General features: G+C 36.7%; 5 protein-coding genes and 1 non-coding gene across 6 annotated transcripts; 1 reads left to right on the top strand and 5 right to left on the bottom strand.

The window, feature by feature from the left end:
• The first annotated feature begins 279 nt into the window (after window positions 1-279).
• On the top strand, window positions 280-2,866 carry LOC111208186 (subtilisin-like protease SBT1.6). Its single transcript, XM_022706990.2, has one exon. The coding sequence runs from the start codon at window positions 406-408 to the stop codon at window positions 2,707-2,709; it is 2,304 nt and encodes a 767-aa protein (XP_022562711.1). The 5' UTR covers window positions 280-405; the 3' UTR covers window positions 2,710-2,866.
• LOC106428746 (actin-depolymerizing factor 9-like) lies at window positions 2,660-6,777 on the bottom strand. The gene is made up of 3 exons (XM_022705929.2): window positions 5,981-6,777; window positions 5,649-5,911; window positions 2,660-5,459 (listed from the first exon to the last, which is right to left on the bottom strand). The coding sequence occupies exons 1-3, from the start codon at window positions 5,993-5,995 to the stop codon at window positions 5,309-5,311; spliced, it is 429 nt and encodes a 142-aa protein (XP_022561650.1). The 5' UTR covers window positions 5,996-6,777; the 3' UTR covers window positions 2,660-5,308.
• On the bottom strand, window positions 4,451-4,524 carry TRNAT-AGU. The gene has a single exon. It is a non-coding gene; the product is annotated as a tRNA-Thr (tRNA).
• Window positions 6,778-8,796: 2,019 nt separating the features above from the next.
• Window positions 8,797-10,590, bottom strand: LOC106429345 (type III polyketide synthase B-like). The gene is made up of 2 exons (XM_013870094.3): window positions 9,776-10,590; window positions 8,797-9,473 (listed from the first exon to the last, which is right to left on the bottom strand). Exons 1-2 carry the CDS (start codon window positions 10,524-10,526, stop codon window positions 9,046-9,048), a joined length of 1,179 nt encoding a protein of 392 aa, XP_013725548.2. The 5' UTR covers window positions 10,527-10,590; the 3' UTR covers window positions 8,797-9,045.
• Window positions 10,591-12,110: 1,520 nt separating this feature from the next.
• On the bottom strand, window positions 12,111-12,578 carry LOC111207497 (auxin-responsive protein SAUR20-like). The gene has a single exon (XM_022705611.2). It carries the CDS (start codon window positions 12,535-12,537, stop codon window positions 12,241-12,243), a length of 297 nt encoding a protein of 98 aa, XP_022561332.1. The 5' UTR covers window positions 12,538-12,578; the 3' UTR covers window positions 12,111-12,240.
• A 1,923-nt stretch (window positions 12,579-14,501) lies between these two features.
• LOC111208283 (auxin-responsive protein SAUR21-like) lies at window positions 14,502-15,219 on the bottom strand. Its single transcript, XM_022707269.2, has one exon. The coding sequence runs from the start codon at window positions 15,007-15,009 to the stop codon at window positions 14,728-14,730; it is 282 nt and encodes a 93-aa protein (XP_022562990.1). The 5' UTR covers window positions 15,010-15,219; the 3' UTR covers window positions 14,502-14,727.
• Window positions 15,220-17,685: the final 2,466 nt, after the last annotated feature.

The following is a 17,685-nucleotide window of genomic DNA, read 5'->3' as shown; positions in this document are numbered from 1 at the left end:
TCATTAATTATGCAAGGTAAGTAATTAAGGGATTAAACCAAAAAGATTAGTTCTCCATCAAATCAAATAAGTGAATAACATACTTTCCAATTACATACCTGTTTTTTTTTTTGCTGACTTATTACATACCTGTTTTGAAGAACTGTGTTGTGGTCAAAAGAGAAGAAACTAACTAAAATTGTATTTTGTGATTTATTAATCCTATTATTATTTGTCCAAGAATCATACAAGCGACATGGTACTAGGAATATTTTTGCAGGATGATTATCCAGAGTGATTAATAAAGTAATTAGATTTTATTAATTAAATAAAAAGAAAGTAGATTATTACTTTTTTCCTTTATATTGATCAGACAAGCACCAATGTCGGTAAAACCCCACTCACTTCACTCTCTCCACTTCCCCCATGGCTTCCTCTGTTCTCGCTCTCCTCTTCTTCTTTATCTCATCTCCGCTCATTTCCTCCGCCGCCGACGCCTCTCAGGCCGCGAAGACTTTCATTTTCCGCGTCGATGGTGGATCTATGCCGTCAATTTTCCCGACGCACTACCACTGGTACAGCTCCGAGTTCGCCCAAGAATCCAGCATCCTCCACGTGTACCACACCGTCTTCCACGGCTTCTCCGCGGTGGTAACTCCCGACGAAGCCGATAACCTCCGCAATCACCCGGCGGTTCTCGCTGTTTTCGAGGACCGCCGTCGTGAGCTTCACACCACGCGCTCTCCTCAGTTCCTCGGTCTAGAGAATCAAAAAGGACTCTGGTCCGACTCCGACTACGGCTCAGACGTAATCATCGGCGTTTTAGACACCGGAATATGGCCGGAGCGGAGGAGCTTCTCAGATCTCAACCTCGGCCCCGTCCCCAAGCGGTGGAGAGGCGTTTGCCAGTCTGGAGCCAGGTTTGGCCCGAAGAACTGTAACCGCAAAATCGTCGGAGCGAGATTCTTCGCCAAGGGACAGCAAGCAGCAGTGATTGGAGGAATCAACAAAACGGTTGAGTTTCTTTCTCCACGTGACGCAGACGGTCACGGGACCCACACCGCCTCAACCGCCGCTGGGCGTCACGCCTTCAAAGCCAGCATGTCCGGATACGCCTCTGGGATCGCTAAAGGCATCGCTCCCAAAGCTCGCATCGCCGCGTACAAAGTCTGCTGGAAAGATTCCGGATGCCTTGACTCCGATATCCTCGCGGCTTTCGACGCCGCGGTTGTCGACGGCGTCGACGTCATTTCGATATCGATCGGCGGCGGAGACGGGATAACCTCGCCGTATTATCTCGACCCCATCGCGATTGGCTCCTACGGCGCCGCGTCGAAAGGGATATTCGTCTCTTCCTCCGCCGGAAACGAAGGGCCTAACGGCATGTCGGTTACGAACCTCGCGCCGTGGGTAACCACCGTCGGGGCGGGAACGATCGATCGGAATTTCCCAGCGGATGCGATTCTCGGCGACGGGCACCGTCTCGGAGGCGTGTCTCTTTACGCCGGAGTTCCTCTCAAAGGCAGGATGTTCCCGGTGATTTATCCCGGGAACGCCGGGATGTCTTCGGCGTCTCTGTGCATGGAGAATTCGCTCGATCCGAAGCATGTGAGGGGTAAAATCGTAATTTGTGATAGAGGAAGCAGTCCTCGTGTGGCGAAAGGACTAGTGGTGAAGAAAGCAGGCGGCGTCGGGATGATTCTCGCTAACGGCGCATCTAACGGTGAAGGTTTGGTCGGTGATGCTCATCTTATCCCCGCGTGCGCCGTTGGATCAAACGAAGGAGATCGAATCAAAGCCTACGCTTCTTCCCATCCGAATCCGGTTGCTTCGATCGATTTCAGAGGGACGATAACCGGAATCAAACCGGCTCCGGTTATTGCTTCTTTCTCAGGGAGAGGACCAAACGGGTTAAACCCGGAGATTTTAAAACCGGATTTGATCGCTCCGGGAGTTAACATCCTCGCCGCTTGGACAGACGCTGTGGGGCCTACCGGTTTGGCGTCTGATCCTCGCAAAACGGAGTTCAACATCCTCTCCGGTACATCGATGGCGTGTCCTCACGTCAGTGGAGCGGCGGCGCTGCTTAAATCCGCCCATCCTAACTGGAGCCCCGCCGCGATAAGATCCGCGATGATGACGACGACTAATCTCGTCGATAACTCTAACCGCTCGTTGATTGATGAATCCACCGGGAAGTCGGGTACGCCTTATGATTTCGGGTCGGGTCATCTCAATTTGGGCCGGGCTATGGATCCTGGTCTGGTCTACGATATAACCAACGATGATTACATTACCTTTCTCTGCTCAATCGGTTACGGGCCAAAGACGATTCAAGTGATCACGAGAACGCCGGTGAGATGTCCGACGAAGAGAAAACCGTCGCCTGGGAATCTGAATTACCCGTCGATCACGGCGATGTTTCCCACTTCGAGAAGAGGGACGTTGAGCAAGACTGTTATAAGGACGGCGACGAATGTGGGGCAGCCCGAGGCGGTTTACCGGGCGAGGATAGAGTCGCCGAGAGGAGTGACGATAACGGTGAAGCCGCCGAGGCTAGTGTTTAGTTCGGCCGTTAAGAGACGGAGCTATGCGGTAACGGTGACGGTGGATACGAGGAACGTGGTGTTGGGAGAAACGGGTGCTGCGTTCGGGTCTGTCACGTGGTTTGATGGTGGGAAACACGTGGTTCGGAGCCCCGTTGTGGTGACCCAATTAGACGTGTTGTAAAAAAAATCCGGGTCGGGTTTTTGGATGATCATGCGGTCATGATCGTGTACCCATATGAGGTGTAGCAATAACTGCAGAACTATTATAAGTTAGTGGGCTTTATTTTATTTTAATGTTTTGTGTTTCTTTTTTTCCTGAATGAGACTTTTATCTTATCTTTTTTTTGTTAACACACATAGAAATATCAATGATGTCCAAAACTCATCGTTATCATTGTACTACAACGATTAAAGACCACAGATCTATAAATATGCAGACATTATGATAAAAGATGATTGATTAAGACATGGGAAAGACAAAGATGATTGATTTGTGCAAAGTGGCATAACTGTGGAGGTACACGTATGTGTACGCTTTGACGTTTATCTGAGTTCCCACTTAAAATTAAATAAAAATAAAAGAAATGGGTAGTGAAGCCCCACTTCTTTGATTGGGTTTATTCGACTGTAGATTCTACAGGATCTAAAGCTCCATAGGCTTTGCATATCTACTACACACACAATAGTCACTGGTACTACTCACTAGATTTTATATATTATGTAGTGGACTAATCACAAATGTAAAGTATATCTTTACTTACAAGTTTATGAGATTGACTATGAAGTATAGTTGCCTTTGCCAATCAAACAACTGAATGAAAAGTTAGAACAGTACACAACTAATTAGTTAACGGTAATATGAGTAGTTAGCGAATGGACTGAACACATTCTTATTGTGAAAATGAAGTTGGTGAGCTCAATGTTTGTAGTACAGTATGCTATCTACCCTCTACAACGATGGTGTGAAAGTTGGTGTTAGAAATTGTAATAACTCGTGAACTGTTTAAACAAATTCATCTACCTCGCATGAGCAATCAAAGAGATGTAAGAGGGACTGCAAATACACACATTCCAGGATGGACCTAATTTTGTCGTCAATAAATGGAAACAATGTTTCAATAAGTTTCCCATGACTATATCAACATCCAACTAACCATTTCATATTTCTGGTCATACAAACAAATTACATTATAAAAAGTGGTCTAGCCCATTCATTTGTGTTTGAATTAAAAATATACGTCTATAGACATGGCCGAGCCATTGTAAAACACATCTATCTATCTTCTAAACTAATGGCATGCTGATGGTGATCACATGATTGAAAATCACTTCTTTGTGAGATGAAAACTTGAAAATCACTTCTTTGTGAGATGAAAACTTGAAAGTTAATCACATGGTCCATTGTGACAGTGGGTATCATCAACAAAATTATTATTCACATAATCACATATATACCCCCATATATAAAAACATAACTTTTTCAACTGTAAAAGTTGTAAGCTTTTTAAAAGAAGGGGACATTTCATATCATATGGTTTGTTTATCAAGCTAAAACCTACTATAAAGCTAAAGTAAAATTGATAACTAATACTATATATACTAACACTTTTCTTGGTATAAATATCTAATTATAATGTTGTGTCTCAACTGAATAAGAAAAGCTACCTAAGTTTGAAATCATTAAAGGGTGTTTGTATGTTGACTACTTATATACTAAGGAAACAAAAAAAATTCTAACATGATGGAGCGCGTGAAACGGTGAATTGGGATTGAAGACTTGGAAGAGTTAAAAGTCTCTCCGCAATCAACAACGAAGATTTCATCATTTCGGTTTTCGAGGTGAAAGTCGGTCCCAGCAAATATGCCTATACCTTTCTAGATATTTTTGTCTGGTCAAAAAGGTAAAGTAATAAAACGACAAATGCTTTCGTTGAGAGTTGAACTCAAGACCTCCCGCTTACTAAACGGGTGCTCTAACCAACTGAGCTACGAGAGCATTTTGCTTATCGAATATCGGGTAACTTATATATTAATTCAATATTAATTTTTCTTGGGCCGAGGACCAAGAAAGATCCATTAGAAGATTTGTTTTACCAGCTATCCTATATTCATTATCCCTTCCTCACAAATATTTAAAGATCAATTGGAAGATTTGGATCATGTGAGATTGTGAGGTGGGGTTTACCAATAAACTATTCAGTTTGTTTAAGATCCACAAGTGAATTCGTAATTGGGTCTAACCCAATCCGGAAAAGTTTGTAAACGTAATACTCCAAGCAGATATGAATACAAATTCTATCACCATGCTCGGCAGTCATAGTTCATGTTTTTAACTAAATCTCTTTTTCTAAGCACCCTCTCTAAAGAAAATTAGTCTCACTCTTTTTCATAATTATAAGACTATTTAAATTGTACTTCCAGTAAAATTGATCACACTTTACACATGACGTTCAAGTTAAGCACTATCATGCTTTGCTTGAATGACATTAGTTCCAATACAATTCAGATAAACTTAGGCTTTTTATTAGCAGCATTAGCGGCAACAGAGGCATACATAACATTTAACATTAAGACTAACAAACAGGAACCAGAAACAACAATAGTTAATACAACTCTTGTCAACAAAAGGAGTGCTATTCTTTTGTTTGACAACTAAAAGCAAATACGAAGTTAAGCACTAAACATCAATAACTAACATTAACAGATAATTAATTGCGACTGTTGTTAATAACAGCTACTGATCATTGAAGCATGTAACTCCGGTTAAATGGAATGTAGACTTATTTGGTCCGGTCCTGGATTTTGTCAAATCCCATCTCGGTTGGGTCGGTGGCTTGAAGCTCATAGTGAATGCCTTCCAACACTCTTCTCAGCCCACTCTTCGACGTTGCATACATCATCTTCTCTCTTATTCTCGACGCCTCCGGGGACCTATATATTCACACAACAACAAATAAATTACGTTTTGACCCTTGGTCGGATTGGTTCGGTTTCGGCTCGGATTGGTTCGGTATGATTGTGATTTCGGATTGGTTACGTTCAAATGGATTTGACCATCTTATAGAGTGGTAAAAGGATAGAAGAATACGTTTAACAGTTTAAGAAGACTAAAACACTGACCAGGTGATGAAGAAGAGCTTGCTCATGCGGCAGTTATCAACGGTCACGTAATCGAAATCAAACACGGCGTAGCGACAGTCATCCTCCGGCAAGGAAGCGACGAGATCATGATAGGTCTCGCCGGCAGCACCAACCTTGTCAATGGTGACTTTCTTGGATTTCTCCTCGATCTTGAAAACGATGTATCTGTGCACTTTCTTCCATTTCATCTCCATGAACGATCTCTTGCACTCCTCCGTCATCCACATACCGTTCATCGACGCCTATTATACCATATTACTGAATAAATTATTCAAATATGAGGTCAAAATGATAAATGATATGATTATTACTGTCTTCAATGCCATGGTGAATGTTGCTGAGCTAAGTTAGTGTCTTTTTTATCTTCTTCGTTAGTGTTTTGAGTGTGGAGAGCTTTGTTCTGATGTGTGTTGCGGAGAGTGTAGTTTGGAGACTTTATATAGAGAAATGCTTAAGTAAATGACATTAAGGGTCTCTTTAACTACAGAATTACCACCCTCTGCGACTGGCAGTTGATGTATTTTTATTTTCTCAAATGTATTTATTTTAGTATAGAAATAGTTTCAGTTTTTAGTCTAGAATTGTACAGCTTTTTATGAAAAATTATAATTAAGAATACCAATAGATAGTTCTTCTTTCTTTCACTAAAAAAAACCATGGTTAAAAATGACTAGTTTTTTTTTTTTTTAACTTGAATTGTATGGGTTGACCAAAGCAACACATGAGTGCTATTTTGCTAATAGATGATCAGAAGTTGGGAAAGTCACCTATCAAAAATTTTAAACAAAAATAAATGTTCTTATCTTTTTCTTCTATCCCCAAATTAATGGTTTCAAATTTCATTAGCTATTGGTCAAAAAAAGCTTTCATTAGCTAGCTGTATTTTTTCCCTTGCGTGTACAATACTTAATATATCTTCTACATATGTTTTTTTTTCTACATATGTTTTATTTCTTACTGCTGAATTTATTTTATATACAAAATGATCAGTTAACGAGCGAAAAGATAAATGACGCGAGGAATCGAGAGAAGCTGGTCCCAATCCAATGCCAACATCCTTCATTGGTCTCTCCAATTTTGTGTTACTCAAAACTCAAGCGACAAAAAAAAAAAAAAAAAAAAAAAAACTCGAGCGACCCTTTGCGTGGAAGCTAAGGAATGTGACACCAGATCATTTTTAATTTGGATATTGTTTAGATCACAAATTGTTTTGTCTCATTTTTTAATAGGAAGACAATAATAAAAATGTTTGGAAAATTTTCCCTTAAAAACTTAGACTCGGGTTACGAGTTAATTAGCCTAATTTAGATGGTTTTCAATGGAATATCGATCGTAACATTTGGTGTCGGTAAATAAGGGATTCACATAATATAACCTAAAGATACGTCCAAAGCCACTACACAGCTCCAAGAAGAAGAATTCGTAGTCCCAAAGTTTGTAGTCTTCCGATGAAATTGTCCACAATATGCATCGTAAAAGCCGAGCAATTCATTCCATTAATTGGATCATCCCATACGTGTGCATGTAAATATGGATATGTGGTTGTTTTAATAATTAATTTAGCTGTAGTTATTAGATGAATTATGGATATTACATGATTATCTACGTACATGAACGTGAGTTTGCATGGACCCCTACCTGATATTATTCGGAGCTAAAAAGGCCAATAAAAAAACCCCCAAACACTAAAATCTAAAGCCATATAGAATAAGAATAATTATGGGCGCATAAGGTCGATGATGGTACTAACAGTTCCTGCTCCCATTTGTTATGTTTCAACCTAAATCGATATCTCTGGATTAGACTGTGTCATATAAGGTTTAACAAGTAAGTAATCAACTTCAGAAATAAATGTAGTTCACTAAGGTTAAACTAGTTTCAAACGTAGAATATACATCTGCATTTCTATTCACATTAAAATATATTCATTTTCTCATTAAAAATCTTAGAATATAGACAAATACCAAACCTAGAAGAAATTTCTTTCTGTTTGCGTAAAATGTCAGAACAAACAAACACTCAAGGTCTAAATCATCAAAAAGTTACTAAAGCAATCACACGCATTGAGGGGACATAACCATTATAACCATGTCCGTATAGATTTGTAGATAACAATAGACCATAGATGAGTTTCGATGAGGTGTAATTGTGTAAGTAGATAATAGCATTAGCATGTGGCTATCTATACACATATGTCTTACGATTTCAATTGATTAATGTCTGCTTTGTAGTTTGTTTTTGGGAAGTTTTGTTTGTAACATCTGGTGGCTTGTCTTCTAAAGTTGTTCAATAATTAGCTTTGACTTGTTGCTCCAATTCTTCCATGGAAGTATCTCTTTCTTGTCTTTCACCAAACCATCCTTTCATTTTTTTTTGTTGTTGTTGTGATATGCTAACGGGCCTAAATAACGATCAAATTTAATGGGCTTTTATTTCAACATGTTTATATATACGTAGGGGATTCAATGCATACGCACGTTAATTTAATTGGCGGGAGAGCTATGGCGAATATGGGCGGAGCTGATTCTCGAATTCCGATTCATCCTCTGTCTTCTTCGTCTCTCTGTCTCCTTCTACCTCTGTAACTTCCTCATCTCCCTCTCTCTCTCGTACTTTTCGAATTTATCGTATTGATATTCAGTGTGATGTAAACCAAAGCAGAGAAGACAAGCATAATCCGAAGAGAAAGCTTGAGGACTACTTGGATCCAGCTCTTCTTCGTACGATCTCGTCTAGGATCGGTCTAAAGGAGACGAAGGAGAAGAAAAAGGATGTCGTCGTGAGTTCGATTCAGAAAACGGAATTCGATTGGCCTGTTGATCGATTGGATCCTTTAATCAACAATCCGAATCGAGACTCCGGGAGAGAGTACGGCGGATTACGGTTCTTTTCTCCGATCACCCCGTCGTTGAGCAAACGCCGTCGAAGCGATTTCCCGATGTAGAAGGTGAGCGGTAACAAACACGGCGGAGGATAGCAAAGTTTGTTGCAGCGACAAACACGGTGCACGATAGTAAAGTTCGTTGCAGCGATAACATGCGCCTAAAATTGCTCTGGGAACTGATACGCCGCCGTTTTGAAGACAGAATGATGTAAAGAGAACAAAACTTCAAACAAGAATGTCAAAAAAACTTTTAACTCAGATATTATTTGATATAATAAAAGCAGTAGTATATATTAGCTTTGAAATACAACATATTCTATACACTTACATCAATGTCTATTAGCATCACCAGTGTATATATATATATATATGCTATAGATCTTCATATTATTTGCATCTTTCTCTATCTGTTGAAATGTGGCTATGAGCAAAAGGGAATTGTTTCTTGAGCATCAAGTTACAACCAAACCCCTATTAATCTCAACTTTCTGCTCAAACATCAAGGTTTCGAGCAACGATGCCTTCAAATGTAACACCAGGTCCAAAAGCCAGAATCAGACCCCACTCATTTTCACTTCCACTCATGCTCCTCGATTTCCTGCTCTCCTCCAACATATACTCCAACACATAAACAATCGAATTGCTACTTGCGTTGCCATAGTCCATAAGAGATCTTCTGCTTGGACTCAGCTTCTCCGGCGACAGGTTAAGCCGCTTTTCCATACGGTTCAAGATAGCTGGTCCACCTGGATGAACCGCCCAAAACATCTGGTTATAGTCTTTATCAGCCAGTCCTGCTTTTCCTATTAGCTTCTTGCAGAAACTCTCCACGTTGTCTTCTATTATCTGTGGAAGCTCTCTTGATAGTGTGAAGTTTATCCCTGTTTCTGTTAGCCTCCCATCTATTGTCTTCTCCGTATCTGCGCCACGAAAGTGAAAGTTAATCCAGATCTAAGATTTATAGAGTCATAATTTTTTTGAGAAATTGTTTAAAATACCCTAAAGTGACTACCAACTTTTCAAAAATATACTCAATAAAAAAACAAAATATTTGAGTTTAAATGTGATTATTGTTTACGGTTTAGTATTTCCGAAGTAGAATTGGGTTTATAAACTTATATAAGTGTTTTATAAATTATTTTTAAATATTTCATCTGATTGTGTCTAGAACGGTTCTGGTTATAGGCATTGTTGGATGCAAAAAAGTGTTGTAGTTTTTTACCAGGTATGAAATTTTGAATTGCGGTGTGAAGCTCAAAGAGTGGCTTCTCACTAACCGGGTCTGGATCAGACCCGATGATCATAGCTCCGGCTCCATCACCAAACAACGCGACACCAACAAGATCATACGGTCTATCTTTACTCGGGGGTTTGAAACCAATGATGGTCGTCTCTGACGTGGCAAGCAAGACTCGACTCCCCGGATTGTTCTCGGCTATGTCTTTGGCTACACGGAGACCAGCAACGCCTCCAGAGCATCCGACGAAGTAGAGCAGAACACGGTGCGTCTCGGGGCTGAGACCAAGCCCTTTGGCTAAGAACAGGTCGCCTCCAGGAAGACGAGCTTCGCTTGAAGAGACATAAACAAGGTGAGTTATGTCGGAAACAGAACGGCCCCAGTTTTTGATGCAGGATCTTGAAGCTTCCACTGCCATTTCGGTTACAGCGTCGTTGCATATGTCCAGACGCTGCTTCACGGTGGATCCTCCTTCGATGGCGATTTCTGGATACTTTGTTAGTATCTCCTCTGACATTACAACGTACCTTGTCTTCACCGTGGTTGTCTTGCAGAGGCGAGTAAGCTTCTGTTTGAGTTCAGGGTCGTCACAGTTTGTGGTTTTGAAGTAGCCATCGACCAAGTACTCTTGCATCACTAGCTGGTGAGGAAAGGCTTTTCCAATAGCAAGAATGGTCGCTTTCCCAGGGTTTGGTTTCTTCTCTGAAGCTAACTCCGTGGCATCAATGCTCCCCATTTTAGTCTCCTTTTTCTTGTGAAAAGACTTAATATTCTTGGGTCTGTAGAAAAGGGTCAAAGTGACGGCATATATATACACTAACGCTTTTGCAGTTTATGACCTGCGTCTTGTGCGGTGTGTTCTGTCTAATTGATATTTGGTGAAGATTAGGTGTGAGATTCAGGAGCTTCATGTTTATTGCATTGCCTCTTTCTAAAAAGGTTCTTTGAGTATTTCCTCTAAGACAATTATCTTTAAGCTTAGCTTAGTTAAAAGATATTTGTTCATAGCCAACACAAGAGTATGCGTGGTTTTGCACTTCAAGAGAGTGAATAGAGAAACTAAGTTAACATCAACATTAGCATCCCCAAGATCAGACCTATAATTTTATGGGCTAGAACCAAACAAGTTTTGTATTTTAAGAAAATCTATGTGCCCATTTATTAATCTATTAAGCCCTAGAAATTTATGGGCCTATTAATTGACGTATTAAATTTTTTTTCATGGAAGTACAACAATTAGAGTTATTTTTGGGTTCACGGGAGGTTGACCAGCCAATATGATTTCATTATTTCAAATTCGATATCTTTTAAAAAAGGAAACAAAATATTATCAAGTTATATTATGTTTTTTAAAATTAAAAAATTAAAAAAAAAAATAGCAGCTACAGAAAAAAGAATTAAAAATATCTTTTTAACGTCGTCAGCAAAACACTAAACCCTAAATCCTAATCCCTAAACCCTAAATCCTAAACCCTAAACCCTTGGGTAAACCTAAACCCTTGGGTAAACTCTAAACCCTTGGGTAAATTCTAAACCCTTGGGTAAACCCTAAACCCTTGGATAAATCCTAAACTCTAAATAAAAACACTAAACCCTAAAACTCTAAACCCTAAATCCTAAACCCTAAACCCTTGAGTGTTTTAGTGTTTAGTGATTTTGATTTAGAGTTTAAGATTTATCCTAGAGTTTAGGATTTACCCAAGGGTTTAGGAATTAGGATTTAGGGTTTAGGGTTTAATGTTTTGCTGACGATGTTAAAAATATTTTTTTTGTAATTACTACTGTTTTTTATTTATTTATTTTTACCTTTTAATTTTAAAAAGATAATATAATTTGACAATATTTTGTTTCCTTTTTTAAAAGATATCGAATATGAAATAACGCAATCCTATTGGTTGGTGAACCTCCTAGGGGGTGATGAACCCAAGAATAAGTCCAACAATTAAGTCATTGACGCCAACTGTTTTTTTTTTTTTTTGATCGAAAGTTTTGTATTGAATTATTGAAGTAAGAATCACAAACATAATCATTGTACCAGGTCACTAAAAAAAATATGTGTAACATTCAGTTCGTAACGAATAAACCCACTTAAAAGTTGAAACATCAGTAAATACTCAACAATATTATTTTGACACGGAATTAAATTTGTAATTGTTCTGTTTAGCTAGGCAGCAAAGAAAACAATCATTTTATTGGTTTGGATGCTCACAAAATGTTTGTACTTACATTTATAATGAAATTTATATTTAATATAAATATATAAGGTGGATTTAATCTTAAATATGTATTGTTAAAGACTCGTAGACTTAAATTCTTCTGATTTTCCATGTTTAAAAAATATATATATGGGAAGAGGTTAATGAAAAGATACAACTTCAATCTCAAGTACAAAATTTCAAGATCTCCGTAAATACAATTCTCCTAATATAATTCAACTTCTCTTTTTAACATTATTGAAACCGAGAAGCGATGAGATCAAGAAACACTTCTTCTCTACAAGGAATGGTCAAGCCTCCCATTGGATGATTGAATCCAAACTCTTCCTCTGCTCGACTAAGGAACTCTCTGAAGGAAGGATCATTTAGAAACGAAATTGGAACAACAAATCTCTTCCTCTCCTTTTCTATCTGTTCTCCAACGTACACTGCCATATGCCCTTTAGGGACATGATCCGATGATGTTCGGTTTCTGTTTAGCTTCAATATCTGTTTTGTTGCATTTGTGATCGCAAAACGTCCCAGCCCCATCTTTGTTCTTGCTTTGGAACCAAATGTGCTAAGCGAATTTTTCTATGAAAGTTTTTCTAAAAAGCTTTTCACTTGAGATGAAGAACGGTGATGATGACTTGCCTATATTTATAATAAATGGAAATCCTTAAAATAAATGATTCATAGCGTTTCAATGATTTAAGGGCATATAATGGGTTCCTTATTTCTTATGCAAGTTGTTTTGACTTATTATCGTGTCACATGGCTTAACTCGTTCATCAAGCTTTCCAAGAAAAAGTTCTCTGTTCTTACTTATATAAAAAATTATAAATTATGTTGAAAATTCAAATATATTCTGCTCCTCTTCAACATTAAAGTGTGGGCTCGTTTAATAGATATTAACAAGTGGACAAAGGACTTTCAAAGAAGACTATGAGCGCAACTTGTCACATTGTATGAAATAACAATGAACATGAAGCAAAAATTCAGGATAAAGATAACCAGTTTGATATTTCACATCTAAGTATAGAAGAAATACTCAATTTGGTCAATCATGGGACTGGTTTTCTTCTGATAGCTAGATGCGAATATTCTTAGTTGGCAAATCTTTAAATATCCTCAATGTCTTGAAGCTGCAACTAACAAATCATTACATTTTGATCTTTGATTTCCTAAGCCGCATCTAATGACCCAATTCAGTCTCTAATCATATAGATGCCTCTTAGAATCATTCTTGATTTTCTAGTTGGAGACTCTACATTTGTTATACGTGAAAACCAACGACGTTAGACAAAGATTTCAGAACTTTTTATTGTTGTTGAAATTATGACAATTTTTGTGTCTACATGACTACATATTGATATTATAACGTCTTTTAGTTTTATAAGCAAAAGTATATTAAAAAATTCATCATGAATTACACTATACATTGCTGTTATCTTGATTGTTGTGCGCCTTGCGATCGAATCCTCAAAAGCTGTTACAGGGCATGTAGTGATTTTTTTGTTAAAATGTCATTCTCTTTAACTTATAATTTATACAAGATAAAATTGCCATGATCCTATCTACCATGTACACTCAAACTTCAAATATTTGCAAATCACATACCTCTAAATGACAATGACAATATACAGTAGTTAATGCATCACAATCAGAAAAGGAAACTTATGACGAAGACCTATCATTTGCCCATAACATGGCCAGTTCGATTAATTAAAAAGCTATGCTGTTTTGTTTAAAATAAAAGTTCGGATCCTTTATCTATTATATCTCAAAATTCAAAATTTTGTTTATAAATAATTGAACCCGACCCGAACTAGAATTTGGTTTGTTTAGACAAGAGGCTGATTTTTGCCACCGAAATATTAGTTAAACTGATATTGTAATTCTTTGTTAAGGTCTAGTGCAGAGTTTCTCTTGCTCTAGGTCGTCCCTAGTGTTCCAAGAACTATGCAATAATTCAATAACGATGGTTTTTGGGTTTACCATTCGGCAACTTGTGGAAAATTAACTTTTGTGGTCCAATGGTGATTAACTTGAAGGCGAAATCCAATACGGTGAAACCATTACGATTCGAGTCCCAGCTACTGGTGAATTAAAATTTAAGTATCGATAGGGACAGAAGACCGATACGTAGACCAAAAACGTTGGCCGCTAACATGTAGCTAGTCTAGATTCACTTCAGTTAGGGCCAGTATACCTCTGTATAATTCAAAAAATAATTAGTGAATTTTTTTTATTGTTAATGATTTTCTACCAACTGTTAAAAAAAATTAGAGTTTCTACAATTTGATTAAATCAAAACAATTAATTTATTCTACTGGTATGATCATGTAAATAATGGAATCGAATAAAATGGTAATGACTATTTAAATAGTACATGGTAATTGGGTCTGGTTAATTCTTGTTTTTTTGAATCTCTGAAACCATGTAATTATTTTTCTTTTCTTTTTATCACTGACTCTTCTACCTAGAAATCATCAATCAAGCTAAGTTACTTTGGATATTCCGAAAGAATTTAAATATTAAGATTATTTTCGAAAACATGAAAATGGGTTTCATCAATGTTTTGTGGAAGTACAAATAGTATAACCTGATTTGACTGGTTACACAACATATTTACAGGCTGATTCAGTATGTTCCTTTGCAGAAATAAACAAAGGGAACAACCAACAAAAAATCCATAAAATGGAAAGAAAAAACTCTGAGGATTCCCAAAGAAAAGATATCTCAAGTTGAAACAACACAACCATAAGAATTCAAAAGACCCACGAATGTTTCTTCTCTGCAAGGAATCGTCAATCCACCAATCGGATGATTGAAACCGAATTCTTCCTCTGCTCGATTTAGCAAACCCTGAAACGAAGGATGGTTCAAGTATGAAATGGGAACCACAAATCTCTTCTTGTTCTCCATCTCTTCTCCGACATAAACCGCAACATGTCCTTTTGGAACACGAGATTGCTGTTTTTGGGACTGTTTAGAGTTGATAACACGTGACAATATAGCCATGTCTAAAGCAAGAGTTTTATAGAATCTATAAGAATAATCTGTTCTATGATAGCGGAGAACGATTACTGTTTTTGGTGGAGTTGTGTTTCAGTTACTTGTAATTTATAGAGTTCTTTGGAAGTAAAGGGAATCAAATTTCGAAGTTGTGTTTAATAATACAACATATTTTTCTTGTATTTAATTATTAGAAGTTTGCAGGGTTTCACATGGGATCGCTTAACAAAAATAGGGTTTATTACCTAGAAAAGCATCAAGCTGATTCTGATTTCTCTGGGTGACTTAAGAATATAATCAGATAGGGACCACCAAAGTTACAGGACTCACATGCTCCTCTTCCACTTATTAAAATCTCTGGTCATTACATGAAACAGGTTTGGTCCTATTAGTTATGACGAATAAAGACTTGTCAAAAGTCATCATTGATGAAGAAAATATACACTTTTGACAAGTCTCTTGTTAGCTCTTGAATATGGTGGTTTTTGGTCTATGTGTTACCCAACCCTAGAGCCCCACTCAACATGACTCTTTTGTGTCTTAAATAAAATGGACTTTACAAAACTTTATATCTATCTATTGTAATAACTATTACTAAATCTGTATTTATGATTATTATTAAATCTGTAAGAGGACCTTCATGTGTAATACTAAGCTTGGAGTCGTGAAAATGGAAACATTGAACATGCATAGTTTCTCTGTGTTCTTACAATGTAGAATCAACACGTTCAATATACCAGCTAGGTATAGAAGTTGTAGGTCTTAAATAATATGAGTTTTCGGGCTCAACAAACTCCGTTAGAACACCAGAACTTAACAACAATAGTTATATCGTCATCACTAGCATTATGATTTTTTAAAAACTCTATGTATGCATTTCTTCTTTCTTTTTTTTTTGACTAAATGTATTCATTCACATCCATGTTTGATCTCAAGGCGCATGATTAAATATTTCTTATAGCTCGCAAGTATTATGTATGTATAATCAGTGTAATTATACACTACAAGAAAACAGCGGCATACTGAGGGAAAAAATCGTCGGTATGTCGTCGGAATAACGCTATTCCGACGACATACCGACGAAAAAAGTCCTCGGAAATAACTCCTCGGAAATTCATCTTTCCTCGGAAATCCCTCGGAAATTTCCGACGGAATTCCGAGGAAATGAATTTCCTCGGAATATTCCGAGGAATATGTCGTCGGAATATTCCGAGGGATACACTTCCTCGGAATATTTCCAAAATTCAAAATAAAAATTATAAATTTATTTTTTTAAATTGAAATTCAAAAATATAAAATTAAAATTGAAATAGAAAACATATTTAAAATACAAAAAATAATAAAATAGTTTTTATAAATAAAAAAATGTTTTATAAATACAAAATTAGTTTTAATAAATATAAATATTTTTATAAATATGAAATCATCTTTTTATAAATACAAAATAGTTTTTATCAATACAAAAAATAATAAAATAGTGTTTATAAATAAAAAAATGTTTTATAAATACAAAATTAGTTTTAATAAATATAAATATTTTTATAGATATGAAATCATCTTTTTATAAATACAAAATAGAATTTATAAATACAAAAAATAATAAAATAATGTTTATAAATCAAAAAATGTTTTATAAATACAAAATTAATTTTAAAATATGAAATCATCTTTTATAAATCCAAAAAACGAATTTATATACAAAGAACGTTTTTTTATATTTAAAAATAGTTTTTATAAATACAAAAATAAAAAAATAGTGTTTATAAATCAAAAAAATGTTTTATAAATACAAAATTAGTTTTAATAAATATAAATATTTTTATAAATATGAAATCATCTTTTATAAATCCAAAAATCGAATTTATATACAAAAACGTTTTGTAAAATCGAATTTATATAAACGTTTTGTAAATACAAAAATAATAAACAATTTATAAAAAAAGTTCTAAATCAATTCAACACAACCAAATCACAATTCTAAACCTATTACACAACAAATCACAATCCTACCCAATCACCCTAACAAAAATCTATCAAAAAACTTCTAAAATCATCAAATCTACTTAAAAACCTAACAAATAAGACCTAAGAGAGTGGGATAAGGTCCTTACATGATTTGTAAAGGAATGGAAAGGATTCGCCGGAGAGATCGTCGTGAGAGAAGGTGGAGAACGCCGGAAGGAGAGAGAGATCGCCGGAGAGGAAGAAGAGAGAAATGGGGAAGAAGAGAGAAATGGGGAAGAAGATGCGGTTCGAGTTTATAAAACCTTGGGTCTGACGGATATTTTCCGTCGGAATTCCCTCAGTATTTTCAATTTCAATTTTCGCGAAATATTTGGCGGCTTGTTTGCCCGGTTAAATGAAAATATTCCGAGGAAATTCCGACGGCCACTTAAATATCCGTCGGAATTTCCTCGGAATATTTTCATTAATTCGAGGAAAAAGAATATCATGTGCATGTATTTCTATTAATTTATATTGTTCCTCGGAATTTCCTCGGAATATTCCGAGGAAATACCGAGGAACTAGTGTTTGGGGTTTCAAAACATCAATTTTTTTTGCCGTATTTTATTTCTTATACAATTGTAATGCATACCATTGAGGATTCTTTGTATAGATGAGCATAAACCATGAAATAACAAATTTCAAAACGAATTGTAAGTATTCCCTTTACCGTTCATT

Source organism: Brassica napus, chromosome C7, assembly GCF_020379485.1.
Source record: "Brassica napus cultivar Da-Ae chromosome C7, Da-Ae, whole genome shotgun sequence".
In the NCBI taxonomy this organism is placed as follows: Eukaryota; Viridiplantae; Streptophyta; class Magnoliopsida; order Brassicales; family Brassicaceae; genus Brassica; species Brassica napus.
This window is presented reverse-complemented; position numbering and strand designations above follow the sequence as displayed.